The sequence below is a fragment of the Astatotilapia calliptera genome, chromosome 14, assembly GCF_900246225.1.
Source record: "Astatotilapia calliptera chromosome 14, fAstCal1.2, whole genome shotgun sequence".
Lineage (NCBI taxonomy): Eukaryota > Metazoa > Chordata > Actinopteri > Cichliformes > Cichlidae > Astatotilapia > Astatotilapia calliptera.
Window position 1 is genome coordinate 5,584,617 of NC_039315.1, and position 18,146 is coordinate 5,602,762.

An 18,146-nucleotide genomic window follows, 5' to 3' on the forward strand; every position below is an offset into this window, starting at 1 on the left:
TGGCTGGACCGAGGTCCTACATGCCGGCCTAGCAATCATGTGAATATTTTATTTATTAGCCATATAATATCATATTACATAATGCAGGTAAGTGTATGGTGTCAGTACTGACTTGTACATGAGCACGATAGAAAATAAGATGAAGAGTTTAACTGGAAAGATGCTGGTTTGGGCTTGATGGAAATGGTCTCTGCAAGTGTGTTTATGCTAACTAGAGTCACAACAGGCTGTACGGACAGAGTAACATCCAGTGTTGAGCAGAATGCAGTTTGGAATGGAATAATGTAAGACTGTATTTCTGTACCACAGCTGACACTCGAGAGCAAGAGTCTGAAAAACATTTGAAAACACTTTTGTCTTTAACAATATGGTAATGAATTTATCCGCATTTCTTTGAGCTTGTCACAAAACAAAACAGATGCAAACACATTCTTGACTATTAATTATTCACAATTGTTTTATCTAGAAAAATATAAAAACATTCATACATTTAGCTTCTCAAATTGTTATTTTATATCACTGTAAATCAAATGGCCCACACATACATGAAAAACTTAAGAAATCTTTTTGCTAGGCCTTTCCACTATATTTTGAATAATAAATAACTGTTTAACACAGACAATATAAAATATTCTTACATTTATGTGTAAGAACATTGCAGTATAAGCATTGTTTTATTCCTACAACTCATTAAGGAGTAACTTAGTCTGAACTCTAACCTAATTTTGCTGATTACCTTTAAATCCACACGAGGAACAAAATATTTCTGAATTAGTTTGCCTTACTTAACGTCTGATAAATTTGTCACCACTATGTTTTGACAACATTTCTGAAAACCTCAAAGAAAATCTGCTTGGGGCATACACACAGGATCAGTAAATTCTGTTTGGACTGAGCTTTGAGTGGCCAGCCAGCCGTTCTCAGCCAAAGCTGGTAGCAGCCAGAGAAAAAGTCCCAAATGCCAGCAATGTTAGTACAAGCAGTAGAAGCATAGTCCAGAAAATGGGAGTACAAATAGGTTTAAATCTTTGATTTCCAATTACTAACTTAGATACCTCAAATGTTGATAAGTTTTAAGAAAATAAAGAGTGGAGTTGTTACAAACAGGAGGTGGAAATCAAAGATTGCATGCACTGTGTGTCTGTGGATCTGCGATTGAAAAGTGATTTATGAGCGAGGAAAGCAACAATGTGATGAAACAGCTCATTAGCCCCACAGATCATCAGCACTTGCATGTGAACTTTACTTCATTAAGTTTAAAAGAATTCATAAGTTCCAAGCTGAAGACCTTAAGGAGAAAAAGTGCAAAATGGCTTATTCTTGCACACTTTTGTGACTATGTTCATTTTAACAAAGATGATGAACACTTTCAAGCATAAGCATAAGTAAACAGACAAATAGCCAGACAGACATTTAGAAAAAACATGCATGTTGTTGTTCATGTTTGCATGTGTCACCTGCTCAAAGCCTAACCTCTGAATTGTCGAATCATGTTCTGGTGCTTTTCCAGGGCATCCTCCAAGATTTTCTCTGCAGGATCCATTTTCCAGCGCCATTCAGTGCCGACAGGGTTGGTATGATGTCTGTTAGTGGAGCACAAACATGAATAAATAGGAACTAACAGCAGTCAAGATGTAACTGCTTCAGCAAGCACCAACCAAATGTAGCAATACAGCAAACTAAATATTAATCAAAGAGCAACCACTGTAGCCTTAGAGATGGTATTACCTTCTTTGGAGACATGCTTCTGGAGCATAAAAGGGAAAATGAACACTGCTTGTGGCTACAAATGGAATAAATGGCCTAAACAAACTGTAAATATGGGCTCCAAACCAGCTTCAGTACAAACAAAGGACATTACACCTCATCGGTGGTATTACTCCATGGTAATTCTGATTTAGAAAGTCCAAGACTATTAGACCGTTTGTTCAACACAAACATCACTTAAAAAGTTAAAGACATATTTCACTAGAATAAAAGGGAGGAGCACCTCGTTAACGAGGTGCCAAATGCTAAGACTCAAGTTATTTACTCACAGATTGAAAGTGAATTATGTGGGCGTGTGTATTATCACCCTATAAAAACATATTAAGTGAAAGAATGCATGCTCTCCCTTTGGGTGTTAATAACACGTTCCAACTATCCAAGTGTGATGTCTCCCACTTAAAATGATGACAGAGGTCAGTAATTTGCACCAGAGGTACACTTCAACTGTGAGAGACAGAATGTGAAAAAAAAAATCCATGAATCCACATGGTAGGATTTGTAAAGAATTTATTCATAAATCAGGGTGGAAAATAAGTATTTGGTCAATAACAAAAATACAACTCAATACTTTGTAACATAACCTTTGTTGGCAATAACAGAGGTCAAACGTTTACTATAGGTCTTTACCAGGTTTGCACACACAGTAGCTGGTGTTTTGGCCCATTCCTCCATGCAGATCTTCTCGAGAGCAGTGATGTTTTGGGGCTGTCGCCGAGCAACACGGACTTTCAACTCCCGCCACAGATTTTCTATGGGGTTGAGGTCTGGAGACTGGCTAGGCCACTCCAGGACTTTCAAATGCTTCTTACGGAGCCACTCCTTTGTTGCCCGGGCGGTGTGTTTTGGATCATTGTCATGTTGGAAGACCCAGCCTCGTTTCATCTTCAAAGTTCTCACTGATGGAAGGAGGTTTTGGCTCAAAATCTCACGATACATGGCCCCATTCATTCTGTCCTTAACACGGATCAGTCGTCCTGTCCCCTTGGCAGAAAAACAGCCCCATAGCATGATGTTTCCACCCCCATGCTTCACAGTAGGTATGGTGTTCTTGGGATGCAACTCAGTATTCTTCTTCCTCCAAACACGACGAGTTGAGTTTATACCAAAAAGTTCTACTTTGGTTTCATCTGACCACATGACATTCTCCCAATCCTCTGCTGTATCATCCATGTGCTCTCTGGCAAACTTCAGACGGGCCTGGACATGCACTGGCTTCAGCAGCGGAACACGTCTGGCACTGCGGGATTTGATTCCCTGCCGTTGTAGTGTGTTACTGATGGTGACCTTTGTTACTTTGGTCCCAGCTCTCTGCAGGTCATTCACCAGGTCCCCCCGTGTGGTTCTGGGATCTTTGCTCACCGTTCTCATGATCATTTTGACCCCACGGGATGAGATCTTGCGTGGAGCCCCAGATCGAGGGAGATTATCAGTGGTCTTGTATGTCTTCCATTTTCTGATGATTGCTCCCACAGTTGATTTTTTCACACCAAGCTGCTTGCCTATTGTAGATTCACTCTTCCCAGTCTGGTGCAGGTCTACAATACTTTTCCTGGTGTCCTTCGAAAGCTCTTTGGTCTTGGCCATGGCGGAGTTTGGAGTCTGACTGTTTGGGGCTGTGGACAGGTGTCTTTTATACAGATGATGAGTTCAAACAGGTGCCATTCATACAGGTAACGAGTGGGGGACAGAAAAGCTTCTTACAGAAGACGTTACAGGTCTGTGAGAGCCAGAGATTTTCCTTGTTTGAGGTGACCAAATACTTATTTTCCACCCTGATTTATGAATAAATTCTTTACAAATCCTACCATGTGAATTCATGGATTTTTTTTTTCACATTCTGTCTCTCACAGTTGAAGTGTACCTCTGGTGCAAATTACTGACCTCTGTCATCGTGCAACACCAAATCCTGGGGCATCACAAATTTCTGTCAGATAAGTATGCACACTCTAACGTGACATATACTGATGGCGTCCATGAAAATCTTGATCCACCTGTTGCCACAAAGAGGTGGATGGTGGGGGCAGCAAGGAACAAAGCAACTGTGCCCCGAAATTGCTTATTTCCTGTCATCCCACATAGCTGTAGTAAGGGAGACGGGCAGATCTGTGTTGACAGGGCAGCAGTTCACCACAGCACATTCTGACAGCGACCTTTCAGTGCTCAACACAGTCGCCTTTTCAAATGGAACTTGAAGTTGGTAAAAGGCCCAATCTCTCACTAATGCCATGATGAATCAGTGTCCACATTTAGGCCTTGCAGCTATGCAGACCATTATCCATCTGCACATAAAACATGAACTTCTATGGAACAGCGAGATCATCAACAGTGACTGGACTAAACCCTAAATGGGTTTGGTTTAAAAAAAACAAAAAACCCTACAAGTTAGTAACCAAACAGGCTAAAACTAGTTAATATATAGCAAAATAAAAACACTCCTAAAAACAGGAAAACACATGTTGGAGTTAAACCTTATATACAGTTGTGTAGCAATGGACAGTTAAAGTGATGGGAATAGGGCTGTTCGATATAACGATATATATCGGATGACGATATAAAAACGTCTATCGTTTCATTTTACGCTATTGTTTGTTTCGTGGTGTCGCAAAATAAACTGTTTACGGCAATATTTTTTCATCGTTTTGATGGTCACTGTATATTAATTTCTTAAAGTTCTCTCTTTCTCTTACATTTAATATAACCACACTACAGACGGACAAGCGCCGTTTTTAATGCGTTGTCGTTAGCAACAACGACAGTAACAGCATCGCGTGTCCGCTTGTTTATGTTCCACATAAACCTTTCACAATAAAGCTCAAGATCCTGTTGAGACTTTTCAAAATAATCGCGTGAAAGAGCAGATTATTTACAGATGAGAATTAAAAAAAGAGCCGCCAGGTGCTAAAAAATAAACCTTAGACTCAAACGTTAGAACAGGCTTTTCCCCGCAGCACGCCGTGTAATAAATACTCACAAAGAAAACGGCGGCCTTTACAACTTATGTCTAAAAATGTATAGTTTCATGCATCGGTTAAAACACTCGACTCCAGCTACATGACGCGCAGCTGGAAACACTTCACGCAAGTGGAGCTGCCCGAGATTCACAGAATTTACAGAAAATGTTATATTTTTGTGATTCATATGGTTATCGGGACGATAAAATTCTTATATCGGGATATGAGATTTTGGTCATATTGCACAGCCCTAGATGGGAAGCATAAAGCCTGTACCCAGAAGGACTAGCATCTTAATTAAATCACAGTATAAATAAGACATGTACTCTACTAGGGTATTAATATTGATAGGCTGAAAGATTAACTTTTATTTGGATCACTTAAGATTCTCCTTAATGATGTCAAACTAAAAGAGAAGAAGTTGAGAAGCACATACCTCCAGCAGAAGACACACTTGTTAGCACATGCGAGGCTGGGGGTAGTCTCCATGCACCGGTGGGACTCAATACCGTAGAAAGTGTGCTTGTAACAACCTCCCCTTCCTCTCAACATAGACTAAAATAAATAAATGAATTACAATTCATGCATTCAGTTTGTCAAAGCTGTAATAGAAATTTGAGATAATTTAAAGGAAGTGTTTTAACGGTTTATTTAAAAGGGTTGATTTCGTTACCTTAGTCCATCGACAAAGCTTCACTCCTGAGTGACTCCCAATCAGTTTATATCCTTCACAAAAAGGTAAAAACACAACGTGTTATAAATACGGCATCAAATCAGTGAAACACTTCACAATGCAGAACTGCACAAGTCAAATTAAGCTGAAAGAAACATGGACAATATACTTTTTATAGCTTTACTTCAGTAAAGCCTTTCAACATTCACAAAGTCTGATTTTTTAATGGCCCCATGCTAACAGCCACTGAACATCTCCAGCAAAGTGTCTACTGGCAGCTTGAAGCCATGTCATTGGGAGAAAGGAGAGAATGTTTCAGATTCCCTTTTTGCACAAAAAGGTCTGTGAGGAAAGTGTTTCAAATGCCCCTGAGGTGGGCCTCTCTATCCCTTTTAACACCATGGCCTCAAACCACTATGAACAGCCGGATGTGGATTTCTCCTCATTCTCCCTCATTAAAAAAAATTGAAAAGAAAAAAATCCGTCCCGCTCTATAATATCTGTCAGATGGAATCCTTTTATCCTCATGACTTGACGCATTCATGAAATCCCAGGAAAAAACACAAACAAACAAAAAAACGTGATAGATTAAAGAAGAAGGGCTGCCTTTCCTTTTCAAAATCATTTAAAATAGCTTTCTAGTAAGTACAGCAGTACAAAGCCACACAAAGAATGTAGGCAGCAAGTTTAAAAAACAAAGCCTCCTATTTTGGAAGCTTGTGTGTGTTGTAGCTGCTATTAAAACCTTCATGAAATATCTAAAACACAAAAACACAGCAGGACATCTGTACCGGGGTGTGTTTGTGCTCGAACTGCTCCCACAGATCTCAGGTTTGATGCAAGATTAGTCAAATACAAAATGTTCCTCATCGAGGCTGTTTGTGGGTATATTTGCAGGAAAGGCTGAATGAATGAAATACACTTTTTTGATTTTTACACTTCAATGTAACAGCTTACCACTGAATCATCTTTTCACAAGTAACAAAAAAAACTGAGTGCAGGTCTACAAGACTCTGGACAACACAGTACTGAATCGGACCTGCTATTAGTGACTTTAACAAGAACAATGATTATCTTTGTGTTTGTGTGTCTCCATGCACTGTATATAAAAGATGGACATGTCTTCTGAATATGAAAAATGAAGTGATGCCATGTGTGCAGCGTCTCTCAGTTCTTCCGGTGAGAGCCTCCCCTCGCCATCATGTCAGGTTTAAAACACAAGATGACGACAATGAATATGCTCAATTCACATTAGACTTCACAAACCAACAGTTGATGTCACTGAGAATGTGTCCGTCTTTTTAATACACTCTATGATAACTGCACCATTTCAGAGAAACAGCATCGGAGAATATGAAAATTATAAAAACAGTTTACACTCATGTGATACTCTGTCTTTCACTCTTGAGCTGCTTGAGGGGAATGAAAGGAGCAGGGAGACAATGTCCTAACTGGTCTTCCACCAAGTAATGAAAGAGACGACTGCCAATTTACATATTAGAGTGACAATTTAAGCACAAAGATACCACACATATCACCCCCACAACAGGTTTCACACTCTTGACTTTGTGCTTTTCTTGTCTGAACCAAACAGGAAAGCTTTACCTGGTGTGTGGCACAAAGAAGAAGCCAAACTCTGTGTGTTGCACACTACCGGAACTGACTGAAAGTGACATTGGTAAGCTACTTTAATAATTAATAATAATTTACTAATTAACCTCTACCTTCTAGTTATGACTTTCCCTGTCACTATTTTCTTGAAATAGGTTTCTCTTGAACCTCGCTGATGGAAAACTATTTTGCACACTGTGCAGCACTGTGTTAAAACTTTTTTGGACAATGCACAAGAGCAGTATGTGACACTGGCATCCAATCCATGCCAGGAAAAGACTATACAGGAAACATATCCTTCCAAGGCTGAAAACCATGAAGACAATGCCAAAACTTTCATCCTTCCTTCTAAATAAAACAAACTGCCCTCCAGGACTAATTGTTGCCAACATAAACACCACGAAATAGGTCAACATTTGGTCAAATGAAGTGAAGTCCTGTGTTCAGTGTCCTATTTATAGAGTGTTGTGTAAGCTAACTGTGGGGGGTATTGGCTGAAAATGACTGCTGGCTTGTGTTTTAATAGTGGGATAGTAGAAGAGTAGAATAGTAAAATCCAGACCTAATGAGTAAAAAAAAAAAAAAAATCAGCACATGGTGCACAGTGGAAAAAAATAGCAACAATATAAATAGTGATGGATTCACAGACCTTTTAAACAGAATATTTTGATGTTATTTCTACTAGATAATGTTAAACCTTAATACAACAGTCCAATTTTCAAATAGCCTCAGTTAAAACAGACACTAGTTATACATTCATATTATTATTTAGACATTAAGTTAACATTAGATTAACATTTTAAGCTAATCTTTAGTCCTGAACTTACTATCTTAAACAAGCAAGAACTGAAATGCACTGCACCCACCCACAGTTTCCATGTTGAACCTTTAAATAACAGCTTATCAGCAAGGTTAAAACGTAATGAAATTTCAGCAACTGATTAACCCAAATATACTCCAATGGTTTCAACTAATTTCTTCTTTCTGCATAGTACGCCAGAGCAATAAGCACTGATAGCCATTAAATACTTAATGAATTGCAAAAATACATCTTTAGCCATATGAGTTACATTAAATTGTTATGCAAATACCTTTTAGTACCACATAAATTTAAAAAAATGGCATAACTAACAATCTATGTTTAAAGTGAAAAAAACTTTGCTGCCCTCTGTGGAAAGATGAAGGTTAAACATATGCTGAGAGCAGCTGGTGCACTCTGTCTGTAATGAGATTTCTTTGGTTTACAATGCAAAGCAATGCAGCTAGATAACATGCATATATTATTCGCAGTCACAAGTGACACCCACCAGATGTTCCTTTAGAAAGCGATATATAATTTTACAAATACACCTTGAAGAACCATAAAACTACCACTGACTGAGTCAGTAAGCTATCAGTGCTGGTAACTTGGCATTTTTGGTTTCTAATTTGCTTTTGTGACTTCTCTTTTGCTAATCCTCAATTTTTTTTCTGAATCCTCTTTCCTCACCTTGCTTTGTCAGTGCTTCTCTGAGGGCAGGGGTGATCATCTCCCTTCTTTCCCCTTCGTCTTCAATCTTCTGCACTCCGTTTAATTTGGATAGCTTCACCATCTGGCCGTCTCTTTGACTCTCCTCTTTGCTCTGAGGCAGAAACAAAACTTTCAGTCTATTATGGTCTACAGCCATATAAACATTTATATCTATACTAGGTAACAAAAGGAAACAGCTGGAGAGACATTTTGCAACTAATCAGGTTAACCGGCAACAAGTCCGTAACATCACAGAGTACAAAAAGAGCATCTTAGCGAGACGGGGTTTCTCAGAAGTAAAGATGGTTCTGCAAAAAAGGGGATCTAGATCTGCAAAAGATGACAATGTTTATTAATATTAAATTGTGAAAACTGAATGCAATGCTGTAGATGAGCCATCATCAAAAGATTCAGAGAAAAAGACATAATTAAATGATGTCTTATTTATAGTATTTGAAAAAATTTTTCTGTTATGTTCTGTTGTGTGTGTAAAGAACAAAGTAAAGGCCACATAAATTGAGCATTTTGTTGTAAAGATGATCACGTCAATCCAGCTATGTATATATGTATATATATTTGTTTTGACAAGCAGAATAAATACATTAAGGAATCATTTACACACTTGCAAAAAACCATAAAGACATTACAAATCCAACATTTCCTCTTCAACCTGCCTATTAATTGCATCTATCATTACAATACATATGTATGTGGTCCATATTTAGAAACTGCGAGCGAAAAATACTTTGGCGTCTTTTCATTTTCCCTGCTTTGCGAAAATTAATAAGTTGGGGTTTTTTTTGCTTTCAAATGACCATCACAGGCTGCTTAAAAAGATGGACACTGCTGCAGACATCAACTGTTGTCTAAGAAAGTTGACTTTTGAAAACATGTCCAGGATCCATTTGGAAAAGTGATGACCAACTTTTATACAGCTCTCTGTATCACAACAGCTATTTTTTTTCTTTTTGCTGCATCATCATCAACATCTTATTTCATGCCAGGATTATAATACTGCAATGCAGTGATTTTGTGTATAATGCTAAATATCTTAGATATATTCTGTGGACAAATACAACAAGATTGATTAAATCCTGCAAGAAAACTTTGCCTGGGGACAGAGAAACAGGTGTTACTTTTCAGAAAGACGTGATGGATGACCAGCCTTTAACATTAACCATGGTAAATGACAGCTTCACCCAATTACTGCACCTTTGCCACTTCTTCAGTTTGTCTATAGGGATCTATATGTCACTCTGTCAGCACACTAGGGCCCTTTAGGTGCTAATACAGTGTCAGCAAATGCTGATAAATGTTCAACACACTTGTATTCTTCAAGAATGTAGATAGTTCACAGATTCCTTTGTAGCTCACCGTATGGTACTAACCCCCGTAGAACTGTGTGAAAAATACTTGTTAACATTGCACAAACCGTTACTGCAAATCAATGAGATTCTTATAGAGTCCATTTTAATCTTTCCTCTCTTATCTCTGGAGTCAGTAGTCTTGAGAACATTTGTACTCTCTCTTACTTGCAAATTTGCAAAAACTTTGATCCCGCAGTAGCAGATTTCTTGGTTAAATGGCTCTAAATAAATGAAAATATTGCGCTATACCCAGTGGAAATTTAATTAAGTCCAGTACTCACTCCCCTTTTAACCCATATATTTGCTTCTTGCAAGTGTAAAAGGAAAGATCATGCTCTTTAAATGCTAAATGTTTTACTCATTTACACCAGTTTGTCTCTAAATATGTCTGCTGCTTGGTGCTGAGCAGATAGAATACAGTGGGCTTCCACAGGATATAGCTAATTACTGCAGGCAAGTTTTCACCTCATGATAGTAAAACATCATTTGCATCAGGGCTAGAAATTATTGGTCAACTGCTATTTCCAATGTGGATTGTTACATGTGCTTCAGTGCACCAGCTTTTCTTTCTCAGTCATCCTGAGTAACCTGCTATCCAATTTATCTCCAGTGCTGACTGGCAGCAGAAGGCTCACCTGCACTCATATGAGGCCTGAGAGTGGTTGTCAGGCTGATTCCTTCTCACGCTCCCTCACCTCCATCAGCACTTGCACTATTCCTCACATTTATTATAGGCTGAGTTGGGAATACCGGCATTCCAGATTTCAGGTTTGTTTTTTGTAGTCTAGTTTACTAACAGTCTAGTTTGGGGAGAAGCCTGAATATGACAGTCTATTGTGTCTGATTCATGATCTTCTTTCTCTTTTGTTTGGTGTTGTTGGTGCTACCATTTCCCTTATTCGGGTCTGTTCATTGGAAGTAATTATATTCCAGTATTAAAAGCTTGTGAAACTATGTTTTGAGCATCTTTGAGCAATAGATTTAGAAATTGTAACATATTACCGTCCAACCCTCTTCAAGGCCTCGGTAGCTCCCAGCATGCACGTCCATGCCTTGGTGCTTCCCAGCCAAGTAGCTACCCCAGTATGTAACAGTAACACAAATTAACTGTTAAACTTAGAGTCTGTGAGAATTTTGCTTCTGTTCTTTGTTTTAACGTAGTTGCAATTAATGTCCTTGGGTGTGGATAAGAAATTATGAGGTCTGTTCTTTGTGAAACTCTTCAGTAAGTTTCTTGTTGCAAGCCTAGAAAATATTTTAATAACTATCTGATCAACTGGAAAAGAAACAAGACAAAGTCAACTTTTCCACAGTCTGTGAGCAGTTGGTTAAATGATAATTGCCTCAATATTAATTCTGAATATAATTTTTGCCAGAATTGAGCAGCTGCTAATCCGTTTTAGTCTCCTAAAGCCTTTGTTAAAAAACAGAGAGCAAGCTTCTCTCTAAATATACTGCCAATTTTATTTGTGAACCTATGCTTCAGGTGTTCACAGTCATCTGTGTAAAATAGCACTCTTTTAACTTAAAACTGGAAGAATGCAAGCCCTTGTAGCTATCTAGTAGCACTATTTGCTCTGTGCATTTCCTCAACAATCATAGCCCCAAATACAGAGGAGGTTTCTCACACCTGACAGCAGCAGTGGTCCCCTAGAGCTCAGTTTTGATAGTAGATGCTGTGAACAAGGAAGCCACGCTGCTTTGTCAGAATACTGTCACATTTCTTTCTTAGATGGAAAAAAGATGGTGCTTGATGATATTTTTACGCGTCATTTAGATCACTGCAAAATGTGTGGGTTGCATGTTTTACTCTGAGTGACTTAAAGCGATGATCTATTCTATTATAGGTGACGTTAAGCTATGATCTATTCCAGTAATAAAGACAGGAGTACAAAAACAACCATACACTGTAAATCAGGGCGAGCAACAGCCATCCAGTGTTTCAATCATCGTGTGAATGGGCCTCAAGTCATTCTTAAAGTTCACCAAAAATCTAAACTGGGAGTGAAAACATGTACAGCCTACAATTTAACACTCAAGATTGGATAAGACTAGTTTGCCACTCAGCCGGCCCAAATGTCCACCTTCACTTAATGCATCTGTGACTCGTACAGTTCTGATAGCATACACAGCACGTAGCCAACGGTGAAACAATCTGTCCCTATGGTGTTTTCATGCAGCCTTGAAAATTTATCTGGCCCTAGTCTCTGGATCCCACTGATTGGCTTTCAGCCTTGACACCCAGTCATGCTTGGGCCAATCTGGGCTAACAGAAATGGGACATCTCACAGCATCGTGTTGTGCACGGGAACCATGACACAACATGGTGCTGCTGCAGATGAATGATGCAATAATACTTCACTGATTGAGTAGCACATGTGAATAAGGGAAAAACATAAAAGTACGGGAGGCAAAAAAAGCCCAAACCATGAACAAGTAGAAAATAAGAAAGACAAACACTCTAAGCTGGCAAAATGAATTCAATATTTTAAAGCTTAACCTTATTATCCAAATATTTTAATATATGTGAATAAGAGAAGCTATTTGTTACCAGTGTTTGCTCCGGCTCCAAAAGAGGATTGCACACCAAGAAAATTAGTCTATAGGTGCACTACTCTCTATACTGTAAAACAATAAAATAACAGTATTTGCCATTATTTTGTGCTTATAACAAGTGTAGTCATATTGTAACAGATATGTTGATGGAACAGCATAAATTCTAAATTTCGAATTTTTTTTTTTCTACATTTCTGTTTCTAAAACAGTTAGCAGACATTAAAACTTAACAAAAAAAAAATGTGATGATTTATAAAAAATAAAAATAAAAATAAATAATAATAACAATAATAATGATAAAAATTAAAATTAAAAAGGCCTGCAGATGAATCAAAACTCCCCTGCACCCCTAAGAGCTCAAAATTGTTGTTTTCACTATGTAATCTGCCTGAGGACTTTTAACTAGGGTGCATTTTGCACACAGGAGGTTTAATAAAGCCAGTCCAGTCCAGAATCTGAACATGTTAATTTATGCCAATCAATGTTTCTGAAAATATAGAATATACCTTAGTAGTAGTTATACTGGCATCTTATGTGTGCTTTTTTCCTTTGGCTAGTGAGCTGAAAACATAAAAACGGAGCCAAAATTGCTGCGTGCCAGCTCAGGTTAATGATGCGTTTTACACTAACTCCTAACTGGCAACAGTCCCACAACGTAAAATCGACCACTCTGGCAGAAATGGAAGACTCTTATGACAAAGTTTAGATGCCAATACTATAAACAATTGTACAAAATCAATTTAGGACAACAATGCAAAATGAATTTTGCAGGCACTTGCTAGAATAAAAATGGAGCTACAGCCAAAGACTGATATAGATTAAGGCCACAGCCAATCACAGCCTGTCCATCACTGAAGGAAAAAAACAAAACATGTATTCATGAAATGTTTAGCAGTGATCAAGTCATCCTGATTCCATCTGGGATACAAGCCACATGGACACCAGTACAGACAAATCCTTCCAGTTTCAGTTTTTATCAGTCAATAAATGCAAACTTATATTTACTCTTACTGAGCACTCAAAGCTCATTTCACACTACAAGCCAAACTTACCAATTCACACAGTGTTTTATTAGTTTCAAGAAATATTTGGTGTCTTTAAACACCTTTTACCTCCCATGCACACATTCATAGGTCAGTCGATGCATCTAAGGGGTAATGTGCGGTTTAGTATCTTGCACAGGGGCACCTACATCAACTTAATGGCAAAAAAAAGAGAAAGACAGGTTGGGCGAGGTAACCTACTTATCCAAGCACGAGGTGATTTGTGCGTGAATTATTCAGCTACTGACACTACACCATAATTGTAAACTAAAAACGAACAGGAGACTGATGTTTATTTCAGTGTAATGGGGTAGAGAGCATTAAATGCCACAAGGAAACTTGTGAAATCAGCGTGGGATATAAAACCTGTAAAAAAAAAAAAAAAAATCCTCCCTTTCATCATTGTAATGGTATTTGTAAATCTGGTCCTCTTACAGTATTACAGATGTCAAATTTAAAGAAAATGTAATGTTTTACTAAAAATCACCATAAAGAGCCAGAATTAAGCCTGAAGAGTGTAACAAGCCCCACAGATACAGCATTTTCTAGTCACAGTTTGATTACTCACAGAGTATTCAGCTTGGCTAAATACCTGCTGTCTCTTGACAATATTAATGCTCAAACTAATTACATCTTACACTGCTCGCTCTGTGTGAACAAATTATGCAAAAGCAACATAAATTTGTTACTACAGGAATCCAAGTCATCTCTGGCATCCACGTGTGATGGCACAAATCATCCCAGAGCAGTTACAATTAAATCTTACATGACAGGTTAGGAATAAAGATGACTGCCTTGGGTATCATAAACAAATAGTCTATGGGTATATCTTTGGGGAAAAGGATAACAGCAGCTTGATCATAAAAATTACATGAAAACACCTCATGAATTAAAAAAGAAAAAAGAAAAGAAGTCTGACTCTTCTTACTGTGGAGGGCATAACTGAATAGTACTGATCAACCCAGACTCCTCAAGTCATAAACTAATGTCTCTTTAACTTCCCAGCTGTGCTGTATAAACACATTTGTGCTGTCCTTACAACGTAGTCTGTCCTAACCTCCAAGAGCGTCTACACTGTAATATTACTGTCACACAGGAAGAGATGAGCCTGGGAGAGCATGGACAGCACAAAGCATTTTGCATTCAGTGCATTAAGTCTCCTATGAACCGCAGTCAAATGAAGCATAATATTCAGTAACCCAAAGGAGCACATACAGCGAAAATAATAATTTCACATCTATCAAAACACAACAGAATAAAATACTTGTGTGCGTCTTCAGGACAGGAGCTGCCTCCACACTAAAAGTTTTCTGGATGTAAAGTCGACCGAGACAGAAGTTTGTGTTTTGACTGTGGCAACATTAGTAAATAATTCTGTGAATGTCTTTTTATGATGTAACATTTCTGGTGAAAGAAGCTTAAAGTAGAGTGTGATCACTTCAAAATGTCAAATACTATAAAGTAACAGTAAATGCATGGCACAGTAGTGCCGTGGTTAGCACCACGTATTAGAGCAAGAATGTTCAAGTTACCAATTAGTCGCCTGCCGCTATACCCAGGATGGAGGACCGATTTGCACATCAGGACTGCTACAGATCTTTACGACACTTTAAACACACAGCTCTGCTGTTAAAGCGATGAATGTATATTGTCTGCAAGTGACAGTCTATGGCTGTCTGTGTTTCTGTGTTAGCCCTGTGATGGACTGCTGATTTGTCCATCATTTACCTCAATTCTGTCCCAGTCCCCCTGTGACCCCTCACTTCAATTAATAAAATGGATGTATAGAAATGATACAGTCACAACAACTATCATTATCAATTTAAAATAACAATAATAATGATACTTTCAGTTGCTCCCTTTTTGACAAAGAGCTGCCACATCAAGTTGCCAAATCATGTTGGATTTGATTTGGCAATTTATTTGAAGTTTTTTTTTTTTTTTAGCATTTCGGCTGAAATTTCCCTTATTTTAAGTTTTTACACTGGATGCCCTTCCTGATGTAACCCCAAAGGACTTTGGTGTAGTGTGAATGGGCACAAGCGGTGAAACTGAAATTATAGTTAAAAGTTCAAAATCTATGCACTCATTCACATTTTCTAAAGTGGGCCTACACTATGGAAAATTCCTGTACTGATACTAATCTATCTTGTGTTGTTGTTGTGTATTATGAATTTCATCTTTATCTGCCAACAAGCAGACTGAAGTCCAAAAAGGCTCATTTCTGCAGTGCATCAGTGCTTCCTGAACTGAGTACAGAGGTTTTGAGGTAAAGCATACTAACAAAAATGTCACGATGTACATAAAAAAAATAAGAGATTTATATCATTTGGCATTATTCATGATTAAAATCAATAAAAATGAAAATCTGCAATTGAATGAAGTAATTTCTCTTTCTTGAATTTCCAATTTCTTCCATTTTTTTGAATGAAACTAATGAGCAGCTTACACTAATCTGCTACATTCAAAGTGGTACATTACAGGGTACTCGTCTGTCCACTTTATATAAGCTGTCATAGATCTTTATAGGACAGCCTATAACAGCAGAGTGATAATGTCTCTTCTTTTTCAATTTTTTCTTGAGTCACTCATCTCTCGCAAGTCTGTGGAGTGGGCGTCCTAACTATTACGCAAGCCTCCACTCCTCGTCTGTCGGGGTCTGGTGTCTATCAAACCATCTGCCATTTCTCCTTTAATGATACCACTCTTATCTCTTTACTGAACGCACTTACACTGGATGAAGGTGGTGGGAGCTTAATGCCACAGTGATGCCTGCTTGCAGACCTTGAAATGGAAATGCTGAAAATAGAGCTGCTGGATGATGACATTGGAGTGACAGTTTAAAATGACTCAAGAATAACAAAACTGCAGGTTTATGAGGGGAATTGCTAAGTACTGTATACACAACTCATATTTACAAGTACGAATACTAAGCTCTGCTTAGTTCTAAGGGTTTCTGCTGTCAATGTGTGAAATAACACGAGCATATGTATTGCAAAAAGTGGTGCTAACATGTTGGCGGAGGAAGCCTGACCTTTGCTTTCTTAACGCTGTTCATAATATTTCCCAGATCCTCCACGTCGAGCACCGTTTTTTTCTCATCTGGCAGACCGGACTCATCTTCATCACTGCTGGATTCCACTAGATCATCCTGGGGAAAAAATGAAAGAAGAAATAAAGAAGCACAAAAAGTGGTTAAAAAACAAGGTCAAAATGGAAAGTCGGGGACACGGTGATAAAGATGAATGGCATGTAGTAAAGAAAGGCTCACATATGGTCCAATCCATAACAAATTAAAAAAAAAAAAAGAAGTTGTGATTGAGTGAGTGTGCTGATGTGGAACACATTTATTGAACATCGTTATGTCCTCCTGGGCTGCCTGATTAAATAAGAAAACTATGTACCGTATGCGTTTATGGCATTTCAGCAGATTTATCACGACACATGGCCGACATGTGCAGCAGGAGAATAAAATGCATGAGTGGTACAGCGGGTACATAAATCACCACGATGGTCCCCTCGCCACAGTTCTCAGCTCCTCTCGGTTCCGGCTGAATGTCACCTCTGCTGAGTGTTGCAGACAGAGGGGAGGAAGTCTCAGCTAGAGTTGGCTCTGAGGTCCCCGCTACCATGACAACTGATCATCTGTGTGTGCTGTGATGCATATGAAGGCTGTGTGCGCATGTGTGTACATAAAATGTCTTTTTGTACTTGTGAAATGTGTAATTTTAGAGAGCGGTGGGGGGGGAAAAAAAGTGCTATTTTCATATTTTCACATGATAGACCGGTGTTAAGTGAAATACAACAATTTTCATGCAGAACATTAAATAACGCCACGCTGCACCTGAAAGTGCACATCGCTGCTACTAAATAAGGACCTAATAAGCCAAGTATAACACTCCTGAGAAATTCAGGCGTCTGATCTGATTTTAATCACATTGTTGAAGGAGTGCAACATGAAGCCATTAGCCTGGCCAGTCTGTTTCAGACTCCTGCTTGGAGTTCTAAAGTGCCCATGTAATGTCATATTACATTATCCTAACCCAAAGGACAATTCTCCAACTAGATGTAAGCTGGATGCTTTCTCTATCTTTCTTTCTCCAGTTCTCTTTACCTGCTTCATTTAGAGTCGGTGGGACAAGCCTGGAGTCAAATAGTGAGGAAATAATATTACAACGTGTGGTATCGTATGCACAAAGCTGTTCTGATGATAGTTAACATTTTTATGTGGGTGTTTTTACTTTTATTTGTAGGCTGTCTATAAAAGATGACAGAGGCACCCTGATGTCACCCATTAATTTGTGAACTCTTTTTTTTTTTTAAAGCATTTTGGGCGTCCAGAGAGAGAGAGAGAGAGAGAGAGAGAGAGAGAGAGAGAGAGATCAATATCACTGAGACATCGAGGACAGTTGTGCCGCATGTACAGCAGTGGCTTATAAATCACATGCTAGGCCCACCCGAAAGCTTACCCTGGATTTATCCCCATTTCTTACTCTAAATGTAAACAGAATGATTTTCATGAAGTATTCAATAAGACGTGAATCACCTCTTGCTGGCCTTTAGAAACCACTTGGACATTTTTAAAAGCAGAACCCATGGCTATATTTCATATTCTGACTATAGTTTATAATCTCAGTCAGAAGCCAGAGAAATCAACATTTTTTCACT

General features: G+C 38.4%; 1 protein-coding gene across 2 annotated transcripts in view; it reads right to left on the reverse strand.

The window, feature by feature from the left end:
- The window catches only part of tyw1 (tRNA-yW synthesizing protein 1 homolog (S. cerevisiae)), a 56,772-nt gene that overhangs the window by 33,265 nt on the left and 5,361 nt on the right, over window positions 1–18,146 (reverse strand). For both annotated transcript variants that reach the window (XM_026191614.1, XM_026191613.1), the window contains exons 7-11: window positions 16,513–16,629; window positions 8,492–8,624; window positions 5,392–5,444; window positions 5,155–5,273; window positions 1,474–1,583 (exon numbers count right to left, since the gene is read on the reverse strand). In XM_026191614.1, coding sequence (XP_026047399.1) covers window positions 1,474–1,583; window positions 5,155–5,273; window positions 5,392–5,444; window positions 8,492–8,624; window positions 16,513–16,629 — 532 coding nt within the window. The remainder of the gene's footprint in view (window positions 1–1,473; window positions 1,584–5,154; window positions 5,274–5,391; window positions 5,445–8,491; window positions 8,625–16,512; window positions 16,630–18,146) is intronic.